General features: G+C 38.6%; 1 protein-coding gene across 1 annotated transcript in view; it reads left to right on the plus strand.

Moving 5' to 3' along the window:
- Positions 1 to 7,318: 7,318 nt before the first annotated feature.
- Positions 7,319 to 23,787, plus strand: part of STIM2 (stromal interaction molecule 2) — a 150,499-nt gene continuing 134,030 nt past the window's right edge. Inside the window, 1 exon segment of the mRNA XM_032495374.1 lies at positions 7,319 to 8,046. Coding sequence (XP_032351265.1) covers positions 7,638 to 8,046 — 409 coding nt within the window. The 5' untranslated portion in view covers positions 7,319 to 7,637.

The raw sequence follows: 23,787 nt of genomic DNA on the forward strand, positions 1-23,787 counted from the left end.
TTTGATATAGAGACTATTCTTCATCTTAATGGAGTCAAGTTTATCAGTTAGTACATTTGTAAATTATATAATTTATTTTGAGCTTAGAAAATTCATTCCCATCAAGAGCATATTTCTTCACTGATTTTTCACTCAACGCTTTATCCATCTCAAGTTGGATATATTAGTGTAAGATGATCTAAACAATTTCTTTGGACACTTTTCATTGCTAGTCTTACTTAATCTTTCTGCTACATTGGCTGCTAACCACACTTTTTGAAAGTATGTCTGCCATTTTATTACTCCCTCTTTCCTGGTTCTTACACATTCTTGCTGCTAGTTTTTAGGTTCCTTTCCTGCACCTCTTTTCTACCTGTTCCTAAGGTTGATTTCAACTGTTTATTGTTCTCATTGTATATTCTCTCTGAGTAATCAGCATATGTGGATGACACCTCCCCCTGACCCTCCCCCTTTTTTTAATATTTGGCAGAAATACCTACGTGGGTTTCAGACCTATGTGTTTAGTCATTGATTCATTTAATATTCACCAAATATCAATTGCACATTTACTCCACCAGGCAGTTTTTTAGGCTCAGGAGATAAAATGCCTACTCTTGTGGAACTTACATACCGCTGGGGGTCACTGACAATATTGCAAGTAAATACAATATAGTATTTTAGGTAGTGATAAGGGCTATAGAGAACTAATACAGGCAAGGAAGTTAAAAAGTGTCTATGGCTGATGGGGGTAGGGTATAGCTTAGTGGGAGAGTGGCATGCTCAGCATGCACAAGGTCCTGGGTTCAATTCCCAACACCTCCACTAAAAATGATAACAATAAAACGGATAAATCTAATCACCTCCCCCCAATAGCTAAAACAAAAACAAAACAAAAAGTATCTGTGGGTGGATGTGAGGATTGCAATTTTAATTTGAGTGGTCAGGGAAGGCCCTGCTGAGAAGGCGACATTTATGCAAAGAGCTGAAGGAGATAGAGGAGGGAACAACCATTGTGGACATCTGTTAGAAGAACATTCCAGGCAGAAAGAAGGAAAAGCAAATGCAAAAGCCTGAGGCAATACTGTTCCTAGTTTGTTCCAGGAGTGAGGGAACTGAAAGCCTTTGCAGACTGAATCAGAAGGCGAGCAATAGGAAATGAGGCCAAAGATGCAATTAGGGTCACATCACACAGGGCCCTGTCAGCCATTTATTGCTTTTACCCTGAGCAAAATGGGCTGTTTGAGAATTTTAAGGAGAGAAATAACATGATCTCTAGCAGATGTGCCAAGAATAGACTTTGGGAGAGCGTGGGCAAAACATGGAAACAAGTTAAGAGGTGATTGCAATAATCCAGGGTAGAGCTGATTGCTGCTTGGACCAGAGTGGTAGCTGCAGAGGTGATGAGAAATGGTAGAGTCAGCAGGATTTGCTGAGTGATTAGATGTGGGAATGTGAGAAAGGATCTCAGTCACTGAGTGGGAGGCTATAAGAGAAGCAGGTTTGGAGGAGAGTATTAGGAGCATGGGTTTTGAACATGTGAACCGGAGATGCAATTAGCATTTGAGTGGAGATGTCAGTATGTGTCTAGAGTTCACACAATAGCTCTGAGCTGGAGAAATAAATCTGGGGGTCAATAAAATATGATGGCATTTAAACCTCTAAGATTGGATGAAAGTATAAAAAAAAATGAGTGTAGTAGAGGAGAATTGTACACACTGAACCCTCAGCACTCTATATGTACAAAACGATCATTTTGATAGAACAGAGGAATAAAAACTGAGAGGAAAGAGTAAGCTATTATACGGGTTTAAGATCCTATATAATTATTAAAATCTTGCACCAAATTTAGCTTTAAGCTTCCTGGCAGCCAAAGACTGAATATCACTTATCAAATTCTTAGAAGCCTTGTTGCCATTATTACTTCTTTCTTTTACTTTGCAATGATAAGCCACTAGCTTTTCCAAAGATCCTCTCCCATCCATTTCTACTCCAGTGGGTGTACATTATTGTGGCTTTCTTCCATTTATCCAACCACATTTCTTATTAGGTAGAAATCAGATTTTAGGTTTAGCTCTTTCAAATCATAATATGGTATTCTGAGGTCTTTCCAAGTGGTTCAATATTAAAATGCGCGCGCGCACACACACACACACACACACACACACACACACACACACACACACACAGGTCTGCTACAGAGAAATCACATGAGACTGAACAGCCAGCACTCTTTGTGGCCCACTCAGGAATTCTTTTTTTTTTCTGTCTCCTTTCCTGCCTCACTCTCCTTGCCCCTCACTCTTGCTTCCTTGGGGTTGCACTCCCTAAGGAATTGTTGTTATATAAGCCTTTACCTCAAGTTCTGTTTTCTAGAGAACCTGTATTCAAATGTCACCATGGACTGTACCCTGAGGCATGGGCCGTACCCTGAGGCATGGGCCCTGTAAAGACTCTTATGAGCTTATTTTTGTCGAACGTGCTCTTACATATTTTTTCTTGTGTTCCTTCTTTCCACATTCCTCTTTTGCACAATTTAAGCTCTTGTCCTTAACACTCTTAAGGGCTTAGATAATCATAGCTAATTATGCACCAGGCAACTTTACAACCATTTTCACTTTGCTACAACCCTGTCTAGGTACTGTTATTATTACCTTTTTACAGAAGAGGAAACTGAGGTTAAGATGTTTAGTGACAAGGCCAAAGTCACACAGTTAGTAAATGGCTGTGTGAACTCCAGAATCCATATTCTTAATGACATCATAGTTCAAATAAGCCTCCACTGAGGACCTGGCTTTCCTGGAACCAAGATACAGGGGATTCTCTCCTTATGAGGGGTTTAGATTCCAAATGGCTGTACTTATGACCATGTTTTTTATTCATTCAAACTTAATGAGAAAGGGACTTAAATTTGCAGTTTCCAGATGAATTTTCCACAAAAGGAGAGGAAAGTGGGTAACCCTTTGAAACTTTAAAACTGGTCTACTTTTTCTTGTCCTTGTTCATGTGCGTTCTATGGCATCTCTTTCTAAAATGGTCATATTCTGTATACTTTGAAATTGAGGGCAGGTAATTCCCTCCTAGATAAATTCTTCAAGTGTTGAAACTTTTAGCAGCTTTGTGTCTGAGAACTCACAGATGTTACAAACTTTTGACTGGCGCTTTGAGCCCATGGAATCATACTTTGCCTGAAAGCAAAAATTTTATCATTCTAAGCTTTAAATTCTAAAAAAAAAACCATCTTTTTAAATGATTTGGGATTAGGGTAGTAGGCATCTGATTTAGAAGCTTATTCTCTTGCATCATACTCCAAAGTTTTTCCATTCCCTCAATCGCTTTTCCAGTCACTTGCTGTCAGGAGCATAGGCATATCATGGTTTATCTGTTGTATAATTTGCCTTTTCATTTTCAGAATTGATGGTACTACTGAAGGAATCATCTGTGTATCTGTGTGTACATGAAGCAATTCTCATCATTTTCAATTGTATCTCTTCTTTTATCTCCATCACAATTCTACTCCTCTTTTTACAGAAACTGTGCTTATCTGATATCATGTGATCATGTTCATGTAACACCGCCAATTAAGTAGTAACAGAGCAAACATCCTCTTTAATAAAAGGAATGACCCCACAAACCCCCTGAGTCTCTTGGCTTATGTGGGCAAAGTTGACTTGCTTTTGCTCTGTTAGGTGGTTTTAAAAATTTTTTATTAATACATTAAAATGTCTCAAAGAGTTTTTGATTTTCTTTTAAGAGCCTTTCTTCCTCCTTTCAAGGAGAAAATGTTATGATGTGGTATACTACCTTCACTGAACTAGATGGGTAATATTCCATGCCTTATTGGCTTTAGGAAGAAAGAATCTTGCTAATGAGTTACTTTCACAGTCATTTTTTCTTTAGTGCTTTCATTTATTCAACAATTTGAGAACCATATTTATATGTGGAGGCTTCACTGTTTGGATCTGGGGCCATCAAATAAGCAGTATCAGTTTAGACGTGTTTCCTAAGTTCTCCGGACCTCGATTCCCTTGAAAGCTTGTGTGGGGAATGAACTGGACAACATCAAGGAGCTGGTACACAACAGGATTTGCATTTCTCCGAGGGGCTTAACCAGGATGAGCAAACCAAGCGAACTTTCGGATAGTGCTCAGTCAGCACCCAATATTCCAGGGGCCCGGGGTCGAAGCCGAGAAATCCTACTTGCAACCGTCCTCTGGGTCAAAGGCGGACCGGAAAGGCTCCGTGGGCGGTGTGAGACGCAGGACCAAGCAAGCGCCTCTCGGCCACACGCTGGAGCTCCCCACTCTTCCACCTCCACCCCAGCTCGCGCTCCACGCCCCACCCCCGCCAGCCCGCCCACGCGGCGACGTCACCGCGCGCCGGCCGGGCGCCGGGACTCGCCGCCCACGGCGTGGGAGCCGGAAGCCGGGCGAGCAGCGGAGCGCGGCGTCCCGGAACCGCAGAGCCTGAGAGCTCGCTCACCTGGGGAAAAGCGGCCGCAGACAGCGGGCATGCGCGAGGCTGCCAGGCGGCGCAGGCGCGCTGCTGGCCTCGCGCGAAGGACGAGATCCGGTTCTCCGGGTTGGAGAGGGTGGGGCGTCGTGGGCTGTGCGGCGTGCTGGGGGAGCAGGGGGAGAAAAAGGAGACGGGGAAGGAGCTGGACTCTTGAGAAGGGCGGATTTGCTTCTGGGATGGGGACGGGCCGGCTGCACGGATCCTGGTGTGCGTCTGTGCTGGGCGTGCCCCACGGAGTAAGGGATTTGTCGGAAGATGAAATCAAACCGCCACGCAAAGTGCGATACTCTTTTCTTGAGCCGAAACACGCTCAAAATACACACCCAGAGCCTGGGGGCCAGTTCTTCCCAGGGATGACAACGTACCTGTGTGCCGGGCACCTGCAAAGGCTGACTTGTTATTTCAGTCTCCCGCCGCCACCAACAGCCCTATGAGGCTGACTTTATTACAAGGTCCCCAGTTTCCCGTCTGGAAACCTAGGACAGATTAACTTGTCTACAGGTCGCACAGCTCAAAAGTGGTGTTGTTTCCGCCAGATTTATCTGATTCCAAAGCTTATCAGATGCTTGACGTCATGAATGGGTGAAAATTAGACAATAAAAGCATTCTGTAAATAAATGGTAAATCGTGAGGTTTGGACGTTAAGAGGTATAAACCAAGCTGTAGGAGTGTCAGGGAAAAGGAGTCAAAGTGGATTTTGAATAGGATTTGGCAAGAGAAAAGGAGAGAAGACAGCTTTTGGGAGGCAAGGAAAGGGAAAGCAAAGGCTTAGAGGTGGAACAGGAAACCTGAGAAGAAAGGGAAGTGATTGCCTCAACTGGAACCTTGTGTTTACGTTTGCCTTGCAAATTGGAGCATCTGTAATTCTAGCTATAGGATTCGGTTCCAAACCAACAGACTTTCTCTTTTCTGCATCTAGGTTTATGCTAGATGCCGAGTAATAACTATACCTTTGTTCAGCAAGAAGGTGCATTCTGGCCATTCACTTAACAGTCGGAAACCTTGGTACCCGTGACAAAGATGATACGAGATGGAGGATTTCTTGCTGAACCCTGTCCTGGGAGGGGACCCTTTAGTGCTTTCAGGTTCTTTATCTCTGCAACTCCTTTGTGGCTCCACTAGTGAGAGGAATAAACACTTAATCATAATCCCAAATCCAGTACCCTCTCAGTGCCAGCATCTATCTTTAAAAGAAAGAAAAAAGTCCACATCATCTTTGTTTAAAGAGGCTTGGCCCCAGTGATTTGTTAATTTGTTCGTGGTTTCATACTGCTGTTACTGCTGTAACAGTTTGCTCTGCCTAATTTAACAACTGATTAACTACTACTTTAGCCTCTAATTGTTTAATGGGTGTACATTTTAATCTCCTAAGCAAGATTATAAGATTCCCGAGGCAGGAACTGTGTTCTCTATCTTGTATCTCTGAATACTGACTTGATTTTTTTCAAGTGTCTCTCTTATGCCCCTTGAAACACCAATATTGAGTACTCTGCCTGGCACATGCTAGGCACTCAGTTAATATTGAATGAATGAAATGTTGCCTGCTGGAGAGCAAGAAACAAGCCTGTTATTCCTTTATATTTTGCTGGCTTTCTAGAAGAACTATCTCCTTTAGGAGGACATTCAGCAAATATGTAACTTGATTGCTGTGCCTTTCAGCAGCGGAAATATAATCTCCCTGTTGCCTTATAAAGAAATACCACCTAAACACCATGCCCCCAAGAAGTCTGTCAAGAAATCATTGTGGATAGATTGATTAGCCTCAAAGAAATTCTTAATTCTTTTCTGAAGTGTGCATCTGCCCTTCCACAGGCAGTGATATTCATAGTTATGTTGGCTAGGCTGCCTAAGAAATTCTTTGGGAGAGTGTAACTTGAGTATCTTCTTGACTTGAGAAAACAAACCAATAAAAAACCAAATCAAAACCCTAACCCAACAATAGAACCCAATACCAAACAGGACTTTTGTGCTTAAGAACCCTATTGCAAATCTTTAACAATTTTGTGCCGCTGGAGAGAGAATGCCTGCGTGTGTGTGTGTGTGTGTGGGGGTGCTTCAGTCAAGGTAGGTGAAGCCAAATCCAGTCTGAACCACGTTTTTCTGTCAACCTATTCAGCTGACAGCAAAGACTCCATGGGGTGGGGTGCTGTTCTGGAGGTGTTGAGTTCAGCTAAAGTTTAAATACAGGAGGGTCGGAGGCTAGAGCAAATCCTTTTCAATGTTTACATTCAGTGGTGCTACAACTAACCTGCCTCTCATTTACTAGCTTTGGAACCTGGGGGGCAAGTAATGACATTTTTCGGCTTTAGCGTCCTCTTTTGTAAAATGGGTATGAAAACGGTACCACCCACCTAACTTCTAGAATTATAATGTGTAAATCTGTAAAGCGCTTAGGACACTGCCTGGCACACTGGCACGTAGCAAGATCTTTAAGTGTTTAATAAGTAAAACCCTACGCTGTGCTAACCTCCACTTCCACACTGCTAGCCTCTTATTAAGCCCCACCGATACCGAAATTCTGGAGACGCCGCTTTTCTGATTACAAGGTTTTCTAACCCACGCAATTATTTTTGCTGCCGTTTGCAGGGCTAAAACTCGCCCAAACGATTTGGGATATCCGTATTCTTATCCCCGCCCCCTTCGTTCCCGCTCCCCCTCCCCCGCCGCCTGAGTAGCTGTGGGGGCGTGAATGGGGGAGGGGGGCATGCCCGTCTTCCCTCCCACCCCCTATCTTCGCTGCTCCGCGAAAGCCTTAGAAACCTCCTCAAGGCTCTCGGGTCCTCCGAGGAACGCCCCCGGGGGGCGGGGCTTCAAAGCCGCGCAGGCCCAGTGCAGCAGCACCGCGCCTGCGCGTTGGAGAGGCTGAAGGAGGCGGGGGATTGCTATGCGAGCGAATGTGTGAGGGGAGGAGGCGTCCGGGCCGAGCGTGGTACTACGACGGGCGCGGGCCGGAGGGGGCGGGGGGATGCGCCGCGGCGGTGGCGGCGGCGGCGGCGGCGGCGCGGGCGCTGGGACTGGTGTTTGGAGGCGCCAGAGCAGCGGATCCCGGTCTCGCTGCCGCAGCACCGCGGGTGTGGCGCGCGGCCTGAAGACGCCGTACCTTTTTGCTCCTCACCTTTTTTTTTTTTTTTAAATAACCGGAACCAATGAACGCAGCCGGGACCCGAGCTCCGGAGGCCGCCGGTGCCGACGCGACCAGGCTGGCGCCCCGCAGGAGCTCGAGTCTGAGGCGGCGGGGGCGGCCCGAGGAGTCACAGGCGGCGGTGGCGGCGCCTCGCGGAGCGGGCGAGTGGCCGGTGGCCGGGGCGCCGCCGCGCTTTCTCCCCGCTCCTCCTCCGCGTCCTCATCCCGCCACGACGCCCGGCCCGGCCTCGGGCTGGCTGCGGCGGCGGCGCTGGGCTGCGCTGCTGGTGCTCGGGCTGCTGGTGGCCGGCGCGGCGGACGGATGCGAGCTGGTGCCCAGGCACCTCCGCGGGCGGCGGGCGGCGGGCTCTACCGCGGCGGCCGCCTCCACTCACGCCGCGGCGGCGGGCGACGGCCCGGCGCTTATGACAGGTGAGGGCCGGGAGGGCGAAGGGCGGGGCTCGGCTGGGCGCTGCGGGACCCCCATCCCCGGGAAGGGCCCGCACTCCTGCGGGGCCGCCTGCTGTTCGACGGCCGCGGCCAGTGTGGGATGCCGAGCCGGGTGCCCAGACGCCGGCGCCCCGGCAGCTGCTTCGTCGCGGTTCCCTGCACTCGGGACGCCTTCCCTCTCCCCCCTGACACTCCGCCCTCGGCTGAGCCTCTAGACGGCACTCACTTCCCCGCCCTTAAGTCTACCCCGCGATGTTCTACGCTGAGCAATGCGGTGGTTTCTCTTCCGTGCTGCAGAAGAGCCAGCAGGGTCTGCAGGGTACTGGGCTGATTTTTTTTTTAAGCTGCTGGAAGTCAGCAGCAGCAATGCGGTATTGAGTCCGCCTCTGGTGCTGCTTTTGCAAAGGCAGCTGGCAGCGAGTCTCACAGGTTCAAAGCCCCGCTGAGCACAGTGTCCCACGGGAGGCTGCTAGAGCGGATTCTTTGAGAGACTTAATACCTAGTGGTATTAGTGGTTCCTTATAAGTATGCGGAAACCTCTAAGTCTAATGTGTATTTTTTGGGGGGTGGAAGGAAGACCGTTTTGCTGGTGGGAGCATCACTGGGTGACAAAGGGTACAGAAATCTCAGCAGGTAACCAGGAATATACCTAAAATTTACCAAGTGCAGGGTATTTGGTGCTTTGTATTTGAGCAGCGCAGTTCTGATAGGGTGCACCAGCATCTTTTAAAATATGGAACGTTCTTGAAATTATTGAAAACTTGCAAACGTGTGGTAAGGTTAGGTGGAAAAATGACTCCTCTTAAAGCTTTCCAGTGTCATGTACAACTGATAGGTTGTGGTTTAAGTAATGATCAAGGGATCGTGGAATGATTTCTTTTGGAAAAGTAGTGGCCACGTTTAAAGTAAGCTTTTTTTTTTGTGGCACTTTTCTTTATTTTTAAAAGTAATCTGTAAGTTTTCTAGATTAATTGCAAGAATAAAAAGGGAAAAGTAAAGCGGAACACAATGACCCTTCATTAATTTAACCAGAGTGATAGTCCAACAGGCGTTTGAAAGTTACTAACAGCTGCTGTGAGTGGTGCTCAGGAGCTATATTCTTTAGAGCAAAGCAGCTATTCTCTGGGTTCTGTGACAGGATGTTGACTATTCTAGAGAGGAAGGTGTTGGTAAACTTTCCAAGCTCTTTGGAAGTTGTAATGTATGGAACATAATGATCAGAATATTTAATTTGCTTTACCCTGAAATAAATCAAGCCCTTTTAAATGAGCTTGAAACATCAAACCTACCTCTGGGTAATTTTGATAAAATGATTACAGAATGATCAGTATTAGGAGTATAATATAGTTTGAGTAAGAGGGTAGGTTGGATAGTTTTATGCTTCAGTAGTCTTATGGTGATTATTAGGGAAGTAACAAGCTAAAACTATAAAGTGAAGGTTCAGTGCCTCATGCAGGAAGGGAGGGAGCTGAACTGTTTGGGTTTCTAGAAGCTGTGGAGTGTGGCTCTTGGTTTCTTGAAAAGAAAAGTTTGGTTATTAAATAATTGGCTAATGTTTTACCAATATGTAATTGGTAGAAGGGCACATGATTCAGAAAACTTAGTATTTATTAACCACTAATGTATATGGGTGTCGTGTAGATTATTTCAAGAAAATTACTTCAGATGGAATTTTATTTTAGTAAGCTGTTTATAATCCTTCCTTTTGAAGACTTAAATTCCTCTGAGTTATTTATGGTATTGTGAAAGAGGAAAAGTGATTCTTACTGGATAAAAAGTCTGATATATCACAGAAAAATGAGTTTGTGCTATAGTGCTTTAAAATAAGTTTACTAAAATGATATTTACCCTGGAATTTATTTTTAATATTCTTATTGTTTCTCCTTGTTAGAGTATTGAGTTTTGACTAGTTAGAAATTTCCATTTAAAATTTAAGGTAATAAAACTACGCTAAGTTCAAGTTAAATTGTGGTCATTTTAGTAAGTTTACGTAAATACAGTCAATAGCACTGGTATCTGAGAAAAGATAAATTGAAATTCCATGGTAAAGTTAGAGCATATTGAAAATTTCTTTGAATTTTATGATCCATACAGGACTCCTTCCTACTCTTCTGATTGTATGAATAATGCTTTCTTTTATGGTTTCCATTTGTAAATGTTGTGCTAAACCCAGAATGTAATTGATTATTGCTATTATACACTTCGGGAAGTAGAGCCATAGACTGAACTTAAAAAATACTGTGTTATCATATTCTAAGCAGTGTTAGTGGATAGAAATGGGGTGGAGAGCGTCAGTAATAAAACTAAGCTTCATGTGAATTTTAAAAGTGGAAAATTCTTGTAAGAATTCTGAGAGAATTATTCTCTCTGGCTCTGTATTAAACATGTCATTTAACTGTGAATTCTTGATAGCTCTAAAAATGACAGCCCAAATCACTTTATCTTCTCTTTTCCTCTACAGATGAATATTTTAAATACTTACCTTTATAAGCTTCATAAGTTTGCGTCTTACTTGTCTGGTCTAGAAAACATTCTTTTCCACTGAAGTTTGCCTCTCAAGAGTTTTACTTTAGAAGTTTAGTGTATTTTAAGAATAAATCGCCTTTAAATCATCTATTGCATGCTTAGTTTTGAGCAAGCAGGTGTTATTATGAAGAGAGTATGACAAGTCATCAAAATAAACAGACCTGTTGTCATAAGAATATTGGTTTATATTGTCTTTTCCTTTTTTATATCACCCTTTCAAGATTCAGTCTGCAAATATTTTGAAAAGATGAAACCATTAAATATTTACAATGCTATGTAGTAAGGGCTTAAGTTATATATAATTTCAATAATAACAATAATTTAATAATATATGTATAGTTAGAGTTCTTACTTTGAAAGTAATTGAAATTTAAAGCAAGTTAGGGATTGGTGATTGAGGGCTTGTTGATTATAATCTAAAGCAGTGCTTTAATAATTCAAAACATCACTTTTTTTTTCTTTTTTGCCTAACAGATTTAGAAGTAATGAACTGATCCCAGTAGGGAGTGATCTCATCCAGATGTGGTCCTTGAGAAATAGTTTATGAAAGGGCAATGTCTATGAAATAGACATATACACATACATAAATATATCGCACATATATATAGAACACAATTCTTTATTCTACAGTTCTTAATTCTGTAATAATTGAAACATTAAAACATTTTTTTCTTACATGTAATTGTTTCAGAATTTTTTTAAAACAAATTTTAACTTTAGAAATATTTGCTTTTTTTAAAATGAACTAATGATGCTTTCTTTAGTGCCTTTGTAAAGGTTTTACCTTAACTATAACACTTTTCACTAGTTTGCTGTTACTAGTCATAGAAAATGCATATTTTAAAACATGTCTTTTGGAATAATTAAAATTTCAATGGAAATTTAAAATATTCTTAGTTTGAAAATATAATTTCATTTAGAAGAGCCACTTTCCTCTCTGGCGTTAAACACATTGTGTAGTGGGGCTTTCGGTAATTTGTATGCAAATACCTCGCGTGAGCGTGATTGCCATTAGAAAAATGTTAAGCTTCACCTTTCATCACCTTGCCTTCCTAACATTTACACAGCAAATGTCACTTTTTTTTTTTTAAATTAGCAGTTGGCTGGAGTGTAGCATGCATCTATTGCTTTGAGTAATGTTTTGTGATAAATTTACATGTGTAAGTGTTTTGATTGTGACAATAATTAAATTCATAGTGTAGTTCACATAGTAATAGAAACTGTTGTTTCTTTTGTGAAGTTACCCTTTTTGTATTTAGCTTAGGATTTCCTGAGGCCGCCTTTTGATGACTAGGTCTTCTGCTATATCCTTTTTTTCCTTTCCCGTAGTTACCATTTACCAGTCCCTTTCTTCATCAGGTTTTTCACCATTGCTGTAGGTTGCCTTTTCTTTTTCCTGTGGCTAACTATAGAATTAAAGAATATACTCTCATCCCTTTTGATCTAGTCTATTCTGACAGTTTAAGAATCAGTAATAATCTCACTGGTCTGGTAACATTGCATCCTTTGGTACTCTTTTTGAGAATACTATGGCAGAACTGATTGGTCTCTGTTGGGAATCCCCTGGCACAGGAAAAACTCAAATGGCCAGCTGGAAAAGTGGGTTCAGGATTTAGCTTAATTTTAACAATAGGAGGATCCACACAGGAATTCTCTAATTTGCTAAAGTCTTCCTTTGTGGTTGGATACATGCTAATGTTTTTAGATTAATTTAGAGTTTTGAATAACTGTATCAAACATTTTGGATATTGCCCTACTCAGTGATAATAATGCAGTGTGGAACACTTTTAAAATGATGCATGGAGATTTGTATTTGTACATATGGTAGCTAAAGTATGTACTCATTAAGCTAATGTTAAAATTAACAGCTAAAAGTATGATTAGCAAGCCATTTTTTGATATTCACCAGAATTAGGACCTTATTAAGAACTGCCTAGGAGATTACTTCTGAATTGATCAGATTTCATCAACTAAGCAATTATTAAGCACATGCAGATTACCACATTGTAGGAGTAGTAAAAAATACAGAAGAGAATAAAACGTGGGTCTGTCTATTGGGAATAATAGGCATATTTTTTAAACTATTACTAGTGGTCAGTATTGTGCTGAGTGCTTTATATATATATCACTGTTTTTGATTCTGAGATTAATTCTGTTAGATAGTTGCTAGCCTCAGATAAGAGATGAGGAAACTGATGCAGGATGATCTTAAGTAACTTGCCCAAGGTCACAGTGAGTAGCAAAGTCAGTCGTTGACCTAGGTTTCTCTCATTCCAAAGCTTTGATTCTTAACTGGTATGTTGTATGCATCCTTATACAGACTGCGATTAAGAATAACAGACTGCAAAATATTGGGAAAAGGAAGGCTACTAAAGAATATTACTTGAAGGAGGGTTGGGTTTGAGCTGGACCTTGATGTACAGATAGGACTTCTTGTGGAGATGAGTGAAAGGACTTTCCAGGAGGAGGCATAAGCAAGAATAAGGAGTTAGTTTATAGTTTTTTTTGGAGTTAAGCATAGGGTGTATGTAGAGTAGTGGGAAATGCAAGGAGAAAAAAGTTTTGGTCAAAGTATCAAGAGCTTTAGTATTACCTACTTTATTCCATATGTATTGAAATGTCAACACATCTGAAACTGGGGTATTCAGCCATGTGCTGAGGAGTATGGAAAGCCACAGGAAAGTTATGATACAATTTTCTTGATATATTCATTTTACTAGGTTATTTTGGAAATAAACATTAGATATTTAATAGTAATTTAAAACATTTAACAATACTAAACATGCACAACTTATGGGAAAATGTAAGTTTACTTTAAATTTTAAGGTAAAACTAAAGGCTTAAAAAGGTATTTTGACCTTTCAGAATGTTTTGTTCATAAATGTAGAGTTCTAAATCTGTTATCCTGTTATCCTGTCAGGGATTGAGAAGCCCTGAGGTTTTTAAACATGGGAGTGACATGACCTCAGTGTTTGAGAAAGCTAAGTCTGGGTGGATGGAAATGAGGAGATAATAGAGATAAATAAAGAGGCCATTTAGTAAGCTATATAGGAGTCAAGGTCTTGAGAGTTCAAATGATGTTGTGGCTATGAAAATATTTAGAGGAAATTTTATAAAATGTTTTTTGTTATTAGATTTAAAAGGAATCTGTAGGAAGTCTAAAATGAAATTTACCTTTTAAACTCCTAGAGTTTGTAGAATGACTTAAAGTGGTACAAGTCCTTGAAAACAAGCAAGAGGAAACACCTTGTTGTAGTGTCTCCTTCATTTCTAATGTGCCTATTTAATATAAAATTATTTTTATATATGATTGGACTTACTTGAGGATTTACAAAGTGTATGAAACTTTTTAATAATCCATATTTAAAAGTGCATGTTTATTCCTTAACAAAGGATAACTGTTTCCAGATTGAACTAACATTACAGTGCATCAGAGTTGAACTCCCCCGACCCCACCCTGCTTTGAATAACAGTGTCTCAGAGTACTTGACATAATTTTTTTCAATATTAACTTTTGAATTTCATTGTGTGAATTTCACACCTGATCTGTAGATGATGATTTCAAAAGCGAAATCTGAATGATTTGTTCTTTTCCTTAGTCTTCTAGATCTTTATGTTAGTAAGTATTAGATATTCAGTCCTCCTTGACACTTGCTGATCCTACCTTCAATAACTGTCTCCTTGCCTGGTTTCATTGTTGCTAATTTTAAAGGTGATTCTCTCCTAAGCCTCTGTCCTTAGTCTGTGTTCCTCTAGCCTAGCTGAACATTTCCTCCTCAGAGAACTTCATTACTAGGAAAGTTCTCAGTTGACGGTGGGGAACCCTAAGCCAATGATTGATTTGACTTTTGGCACTATTTCATTTGGCCCTTGAGGTGATACTGCACAACCATCATGGCTGCAGTCCTGAGAGTCATTTCCTCTCTCCTGGGCTTCATCAGCCATCTCGTCTAAAGTGAAACAACTTTAGGATTAAGGATTAGTTGTAGAATTTCTGATAGTGACTACTCAAGTATTTTCTTAAGATAATGATAACTCCCCCACCCCAGGACCAGGAAACCAGAGGATGACAAGAACAGTTTACTTGGACTAACATTCATTTCAGAACCCAGCTGCCTGTATCTGCCCCAGTGGTTTCTTACAAATGAATTTTTTTGTGTGCTTCTGGATCTCGGCTTCTGTGTAACTTACTCTTTTCCTCTAGTCATTTTCACTTTCTTTCTCTATTTTCCTAAACTTGACATACTGTGGAACTGAAAACTTGAAAAATGATTTTACTGAATTAAGTAAAAACTGGGTTTTTAATTTTAAAAATCCTTGAAGTGAATATCTTATTGATGTAATTAAAAAATACCAAGAAACCTCATCACAAACCCCCAGAGTGATGAGAGCGATTTGTAACTGTTTCTTAAATGATTCTCAGTAAGTGAAAAATGTTTTAAAAATAGTTATTTGTGATTTTTTCCTGCTATTCAGTGCAGGATACATTTCACAGATCCATGTTATTGAACTCGTGTTTTCTTTCCACTATTGTTTTTCTTTCCTTTTAAAAATATCTGATGTTGAGTAATAGATAATCTTAATTCCCATTCTTCTTTACTTCCATTCTCCAGCAATAAATCTCTTAACTGTTCCATTAATGACGAATATATACTTTTCCTTTGTTTCCCTGCTGTCTGTTATCTTCCACTCTTCTTTCTACTTTGTCACCCACATTCACACCATGTTAATCCTTGATATTTCTTTCTTTTGTATTTCTGAGTGCCAAATGAAAAAAAAAAACTACTTTAAATCTTTGTCCAGCTGTGATATAGATATCCTTTGCTGTTTTTTGAAGTTGGTTTCTTAAATGTGCCTTTTGATGTGCATCCAGTGTTTGGTTTTAGGTCTGTTGAAATGGGTCCTAAAAAGAACCATATAGGTTAAAAGTGAGAAAGTCAGACTTAAGTGAATGTGTGTGTACACATGTGGTTTTGAACATTTTTAGGTGACTGTTTTGTGTCAGACATGATGCAAAGAACTGGAGGCATAAAAATTGACCATTTTTATTGTTACAAGAACAGTATAAAGTTGAAAATTGCCTGAGTGGATTGAATAATTTAAAAAGTATATAACTATCATTTTTAATTGAGGTATATTTGATGTACAATATTGTATAAGTTTCAGGTGTACAACATAGTGATTCACAATTTTTAAAGGTTATATTCCACTTATAGTTATTATAAAATATTGGTTGTATTCCCTGTGTTGTACAGTATACCCTTTAGCTTATTTATTTTACATATAATAGTTTGTATCTCTTAATTTCCCACCCATATCTTGCCCCTCCTCCCTTCCCTCTCCCGACTGGTAACCACTAGTTTGTTCTCTATATTTGTGAGTCTGTTTCATTTTTTGTTCTATTCAGTGGTTTATTTTTTCAGATTCCACATATAAGTGATGGCATACATTAACCCCTTATTGGTCATATCATTTGCAAATATTTTCTCCCATTCAGTAGGTTGTCTTTTTGTTTTGTTGATGATTGTGTTTCTTGGAGAAAAGCTTTTAAATTTAATTAGGACCCATTTGTTTATTTTTGGTTTTATTTTCTTTGCTTTAGGAGACTGATCCAAAAATCATTGCTATGATTTATGTTTAAGAGTGTTCTGCCTGTTTTCTTCTATGAGTTTTATAGCTTCTGGTCTTACACTTAGGTCTTTAATCAGCTTTCAGGTCATTTTTGTATTGGTGTTAGAGAATGTTCTGATTTCATTCTCTTACATGTAGCTGTCCGGTTTTTCCAGGACCACTTATGGTAGAAACTGTCTTCTATTGTATATTCTTGCATCTTTTGTTGTAGATTAATTGATCATAATTGTGTGGGTTTGTATCTGGGTCCTCTACCCTGTTCTGTTGAGCTATGTGTCTGTTTTTGTACCATACTGTTTTGATGACTCTAGTTTGTAGTATAGTCTGTGTAGTATAGGGAGTGTGATTCCTCTGGTGCTTTTCTTTCTCAAGATTATTTTCGATATTTGGGATATTTTGTGTTTCCATACAAATTTTAAAATTATTTGTTCTAACTCTATGAAAAGTTCCCTTGGTATTTTGATAGTTATTGCATTGAAACTGTAGATTGCCTTGGGTATTATGGTCATTTTAACAATATTAGTTCTTCCAGTTCAGGAACATGGTATATCTTGTGTTGTCTTCAGTTTCTTTCATCAACGTCTTATAGTTTTTTAAGTATAAATCTTTTGCCCTCTTAGGTAGGTTTATTCCTACATATTTTATTGTTTTTGATGTAATTGAAATGGAATTGCTTCCTTAATTTCTCTTTCTGACAGTTTGTTATTAGTGTATAAAAATGTAACAAATTTCTGTGTATTTGTTTTTTAAAAGGAAATGACTGTGGTAGCTTATCTAGTAGCATTCTTGCATTTTCTAAAAATATCTATTAGAATATTTATTACAAGTGCTTGTTATACATTTGTAGTATTAAAAAAAAGCTCCTCCCCTTTCCCCTTCTTTGGAGCAAGGTATAATATAGATGAACATAGTTCTTTTTCATTCACTCTTTTGTATTACTTTTAGTCTTCGTTAACAAACAAACAAAAAATACAAGCAAGCAAACGAACAAACAAAACTTCAGTGACTTTTATGTGCCAGTCACCAAATTAAATGTTTGAAGTTTTAGGATTAATAAGCTATTGACCCTGCCTTGTTTTCTAGGTGGAGATATACCAATTTAAAGGGTGATGATACTTTGTTATGAGGGTATATAGGTATATAGTATATGTGTTGTATTTAACAGAATTACAAAGATAGAGCTCCTAACTTTGATGTAGAGAGGTGGGTTATTAATGAAGAGGTCCCCCCTCCTCTACAGTGTTAAGTATTCACTGAGAATATATAAGAGTTTGTCAGATAGGAGAAATTATAGTGGTGTGAGAGGAGTAAGCTGAGTTGGAAATGACATTGATCATAGACATCGTCATTTGAGAATGCTAGATGGAGATTGTGAATTACCAAATACCCAGGATGGCAGAGTCAGTGGTCAGCCTGCTTGTAGTGTGCCAACATCCATATTTGCATGTGGGATTCAAATTCATGCCTGGCATTTTTATATTTTATCTCATTTAATCCTTATAGAAGCCTTGTGAAGTTATTGTCATCTCCATAATAAATTATCCCATATAATGGAGATTAGGATTGCTCTCAAATAGTTTATACTTTAAAAATCCTTCAGTGCCAAGGATTTTTATGATAAAACCTAGGGTGTGATTGGAAGTAAATTAGAAAATGAGGCTGGAGATGTAGCAGAGTTAAACTTTCTGATTAATGTTAAATTCTAGATCTTCATTGTTCAAGGAATCTTAAGAGTTCCTTCTTCATTTATCTTTGGTAAATAACCAGTTTTTCACTTCTTGAAGTTTTGCTATTAAATATTTTGACATCTTAAAAAATATTCATTTAAAATGTATAATTTCTAGGGCTTAAGACAAATGACTTAAAAAAATTGGTATTCTCAGTTAGTGGGTAATTCTTATTTGTGCTTTGTTTTCATGAATATTCCTTAAGGCTGGAATGTAATTTTTAAGAAACATGGCATTTTATATCTTAAATTTTTATTTGCACTGTAAGTCTGTTCCAGCTTTCATACAGTGTGATTGAGAGCATAGCCTCTAGACTAGAGCAGGATTTCCTAGGCTTGAGTCCCAGTCTGACAGTGGTTTTGTAATTTAGGGTAGGTGATTTAACTTATTAGAACCGAAATTTCCTTATCTCTAAAATGGGTTTGAAGTATAAATGAGTTAATCGGTATAAAGTGCTTAGAGTCTGGCAGGTGTAAGTGTTCAATTACTGGTGACTTATTTTTTTTTTTTAAACCTGTAGATACAGATGTAGGAAAATTGTAGAAATGGGCTGGGATATATTGAGGAGTATTGTTAAGATGTTTATATGCATTTAAAAAAGTAAGAAGACATACTTTGAGTCACTTGTGATCTAAATAACCATTAATGGTCTAAGATTAGTTAACATTTTATAGAAATATGAAACTAAGTGTAGACAGTGCAATTGAGGAGTACTGTGGTATTTTTAAAAAGTTGTATTATTAACTTAAGTCATTTTGTACCTTTATTATTTTATAATTAAAGTATCTGAAGCATTTAGCAGTTGTAACAGCAGTCTGAAAAATCTTTAATTTCTGAGTATAAAGATTTATTATGGGAAAATTAGAACATATAGAAACGTATAAAGTAGAAAACATACCTGCCTCAGCAACTAGGCATAACAGTTATAACACCAGTCACAGTCTTTTTAAGGTCTTTTTTATATTCTTATATATATTTAATAACAGACTCAGAGTGTTTTTCTCTTAATGTGAAATTACTCAGTAAATATTTGAATGTTGACTATATTACAGACATATGATAAGTATGGGGGACACAGTGATGAACAAGATTGATAAGGTCTTTGTCCCCATGGAGCTTGCATTTTGTTTGGGAAGATGAGGGGAAAAAGCAGTATTTTAATTTGCGAGAAATGCTACCAAGGAACAAAAGAGACATAGAGAATAATGCGGATAGTGTGGGGACATCTATTATTTTATATAGTTTGGTTAGGGAAGGCTTCTGAGAAGGTCACATTTAAGATGACATCTGAAGGATAATAAAGAGCCAAGTCTGTGAAGAATTAGGGAACAGTGTTCAGCTCAGGAGTAAAAGGATGGACAAAGACCTTGAGGCAAGAAAGAATTTGAATTATTTGAAGAAATGAAAGAGTAACATTTTGACTGAGCATCTTGAAGGAGGGGGAGAGGAGCATGCAATCTGGCTGTACAGTGGGAAGGGCCAGATGGTGCAAAGCCTCATAGACCTTGTTTGGGGTTTATTCAAGGGGTGATAGGAAGCAGTTTAAGGAGGGGAGTGAAGTGATTTGATTGATTTTTGTTTGGCATGTTGTCTGTTTTATACTGTGGAAAAAACACATAACATAAAATTTACCATCTTAACCATTTTTAAATGCATAGTTCAGTAGTGTTAAGCATATTCACTACTGTTCTACTTTCTGTTTCTGTGAACTTGACTACTTTAGATACCTTACATAAGTGGAATTATACAGTATTTGTGACTAGCTTATGTGTTTTAACATAAAGTCCTTGAAGGTTCATCCATGTTGTAGCATGTGACAGGACTTCCTTCCTTCTTAAGTCTGAATAATATTCTATTGTATGTATATACCACATTCTTAATGTCCATTCATCTGTTGACAGACTCTTGGGTTGCTTCTACTTCTTGGCTGTTGTAAATAGTGCTGTGAATGTGGATGTACAATATCTCTTCAAGATTCTGCTTTCAGTTTTTCTGGATATAGTCAGTGATGGGGATTGCCAGATCATATGATTCTGTTTTTAATTTTTTGAGGAAGCTCATACTGTTTTCCTTAGTGGTTGTATCATTTTATAATCCCACTAACAGAGCACAAGGGTTCCAGTTGCTCCATGATTTATATTTTAAACTTTTCTTTGGCTGCTGTTGGGGAATGAAATTGTTGGGAGCAAGAGTGACCATAGGGAGATGGCCTAGAGGAGTAGTTATTAGGAGTCTAGTTGAGAGTTAATAATGGCTTAGACTAGAATGGTGGGAGAAAAGGAGGGGTTAAGATATTTTGGAATTCGTATCTACTTGACTTGCTGATAAACTGGGAAACAGGAGTGAAAGAAAGGGAGGAATCAAGGATAACTCTTAGATGGTTAACTTCAAGGTTCCTAATGACGTCTGTGATGCTAATGCAGGTAATCTTTCCCAGAAGCCCTCAATATATTTCTTCTCATGTCCCATTGGTCAGTCCTGGGTTATTGAACAATGGAAATAGGATTTCCCTAGTTTAGATCAACCGTGTTTCATTGTCCTAGGGCTGGTGGAGTAGCCCATCTTCCTGAGCACATTGCTGCCCCATATTTGAACAAAATGGAATTTCTCTTAGGAAGGAAGAAGGGAAGGAATAACACATAGTTAATTATTTTGTGAGCTTTGGGGAAGCATCTTGACCTCTTTTGCCTCATTTGGAAAATGAGAGTAAAACTGCCTCACAGAGTTGTGAGGACTCAGTAAAATAGTGCTTAACAGGGAGTAAATGCTGAATTAATGATTTTTATTGAATCTTTTTATTGAATCTTTACGTGATTCTCCCCCTCTCCCAACCATCTTTGTTTTGACTTTGTATTTCTATTAACTATACCACTGTTTTCTGATCATCCAAACTAAAATTCTAGGAGTTACATTTGACCTTTTCCCCATTTCTTCCATTCTTATTGCTACCACACTGTTCCTGAACGGAATCATTTGTGCTAGAGGAGGCAGTTCAGTAATCTTACAACTCCTCTTGTACTCTTATATACTAGTTCATTAATAAAACTTTTATTATTTTCCATTTATACTAAATTAAATTTAAACTTGTTATGAAGTTCATAATGGACACAAACTCCTGCTAGTCTTCTGCATGTCATAAATACACTCTAACAAAATTAGCCACTCCTTGTTCTTTGAACACACCTCATTTCCTCCTTTATTCCTTTCCTTACATGTTTCCCTCATGCTCGAGTGTCCTCTTAATCTCTGAAGGTCCAAACTAAATGTTTATTCAGTCAGTAAATATTGATACTATTCTGTGTTTAGCACACTGTTGTAAGAATTGGAGGTATAATGGTAGGCAGAAATTGACATGGTTCCTGCTATTCCATGTTTCTTTTGTTGTAAAGTTTTTCCAGAGTCATCTTCAATAAGACATGACTTCTTCCCCCTTGGAACTTTCTTAATAGATTGTTTATACCCTTCTTATCACAATTCTGATAGGCGGTATCTGTCTACTTACATTGTTTTGCAGTGGTTCTTTCTTTTTAACTCAGTTGAGGTATCTATTTTGGTATCTTTCTCTTGAAAGTTGTACCATAGTCTTGTAAATACTTTCTGACTTGAAGCTTTGCCTTTGATTGTAATCTGTTGCAATTGCTACCTTACATCTGTTTAATGATTAATGGTTTACAAATATCCCAAAGTATCCAGCACTTTAACATATATGGGTAGTTAGAGTGGAATACATATAACTTAATCACTGACATCTTATCAAACATGTCTCTGTTGGTATTGCAAAATTTTATATGTTAAATATTTTGGGGAAGAGCTGTAGCACATCTTTTCTTGTGACCACTAACTTCTAGTGGAAAAATGTTCCAGGATCAGCTTTCAGTCTTTCACTTTTATAAAGCGGTTTATAAAGCAGCATATGAGCAGTTATGATTAATACATTATTCAGTTGGCTTAAGTCATGGACTCTTCTTTAATTAATAATTTCACATCTTTTTGAAAGAGTTTAGGGAAATTAAAACAATGTAATTATTAAAAAGGATAGAATTTTATTCAACTTGTAATCTCACAGGCTTTAAAACATTTAAAAAGTGCTAGTTAATGTGAAATTAAGAGTAGTAAAGTCAGTAAGTATTAGGCAAGGACTGTGAGATTTCACTGTGCTGCTTAGTTGGGGAGTGTATTTATTTAACAAATATTTAAATGCCTACTTTAAATTACTAGACATTTCTTAGGTGCTGCAGAAATACAGAGAACTGAACAAATGATGTCTCTGCTCTCATGATTTCACATTTAATGCTCTACTTGTTGTGCAGTTGTGGTTTTGCTATATACAGGGTGTGGTCTTTGGACAGATTAGTGACCACCACACTTTATGATTGCCACTAAGCCCAGTATTCACTGATTCCTTTGTAACTGAAGTTGGGTGGTACGTTGGTTTTATTTATCAATCTTTTTTACTCATTTGTAATATCAGTTATACAAGTCATGATAAATCTCTTTGAGTCTTATACAAAGCATATGTAAATACATGTATTCTAAAATCAACTTTAATCCAATATTATAGACCTAGAACTAGAATCCAAAATCTGTTAACTCCTGGTCTTGTTTTTGCCATATGCGATATAATATTTCTTTATGGAATCTATCTTTTTTTCTCATTTTCCCCTCCCTTCCTTCCTTCCTTCTTACCTTCCTTCCTCCCTTCCTTCCCTTCCTTTACTCCCCTCCTGCCCCTCCATTCCCCTCCCCTCCTGCCTCTCCTTTCCCTTCCCCTCCCCCTTCACCCACCACAGTCCACCCCTTGCTTGATGTTGCCGCCCCTGCTTGTCATGACCCCATCTGCTCTCCTAGTGCCGGCTTCTGCCCTCAGCCCACGCTTCTGCCTTGTTAAAGGTGTGTGGTTAACTGTACATTTGATGCCTCCTTGGAAGCCTCTTTTTGGGTGATGCAGCTGTGTGCAGACACTAGGCCATCCATTTTTCTGAGCCTATACCTCTGAGCCTGCTATACCTCTGTCAGTTTTTGTATTTTTATTTGCAGCTCTTGGAATTTACTCAGATTTCCTCTTCTTTTTCTTCATTTTAGCTTTTATTAATTTTTTCTATGTTAGTATGTTTGCTACCATTTGTAGAGTCTTAAAAAGAAAATTACCAAAATCAGTACATATTGTGTGCCTTAATATGTACTTCTAAATTAAAAATTTATTTTACCTTTGGAGTCTACTTTAAAATGTCATAGAAACATGCGGATATGTTGGCCCTCTGAATTTAGTCAAAACAAAAATAAACGATAGATTGCTTAAACTTGATCATAAAATTATTACCTAGCTTTTATTGTGTACTGAAAATTTAGTTTTACATTTTGAAAGTCTTTAAAAATTCATTTTCAGGTATGTGGCTGATAGTCATATATTATTCATCATAAGCCTTGTATATTTAACTATTAATAATTAGGACTTTTTTCATATTCTAGATTAATAAAGGAATAAAAACTTGTTATGATATTCTGGAACCTCAAATTTATAATGAAACAACATGGGAATAGGCTTTGCTTAGGAAATAAAAGATAATAAGATAAATAAGTCTTTTTTTGTCTTCATTCAGCTTTTTAAGATTTCTAGATAAACAGCAGCTGTTTTTGGTTAAATACAAATTCCAGTGCAAGACATAATATGTTTATAGATAATTCCTTTCTAATCATGATTAAGATGTTCCTAGCACAATTTGAAATTGAAGTACTAAGATCTTATGGGAAAAATAAGCTTTGAAGTAAGGATCAATAGACACATGAAAGTCTATTTAATGTTTATATTTGCTGAAGGAAAATACCATAGTAAAAAATC

Source organism: Camelus ferus, chromosome 2 (assembly GCF_009834535.1).
Source record: "Camelus ferus isolate YT-003-E chromosome 2, BCGSAC_Cfer_1.0, whole genome shotgun sequence".
NCBI classification, from domain to species: Eukaryota; Metazoa; Chordata; class Mammalia; order Artiodactyla; family Camelidae; genus Camelus; species Camelus ferus.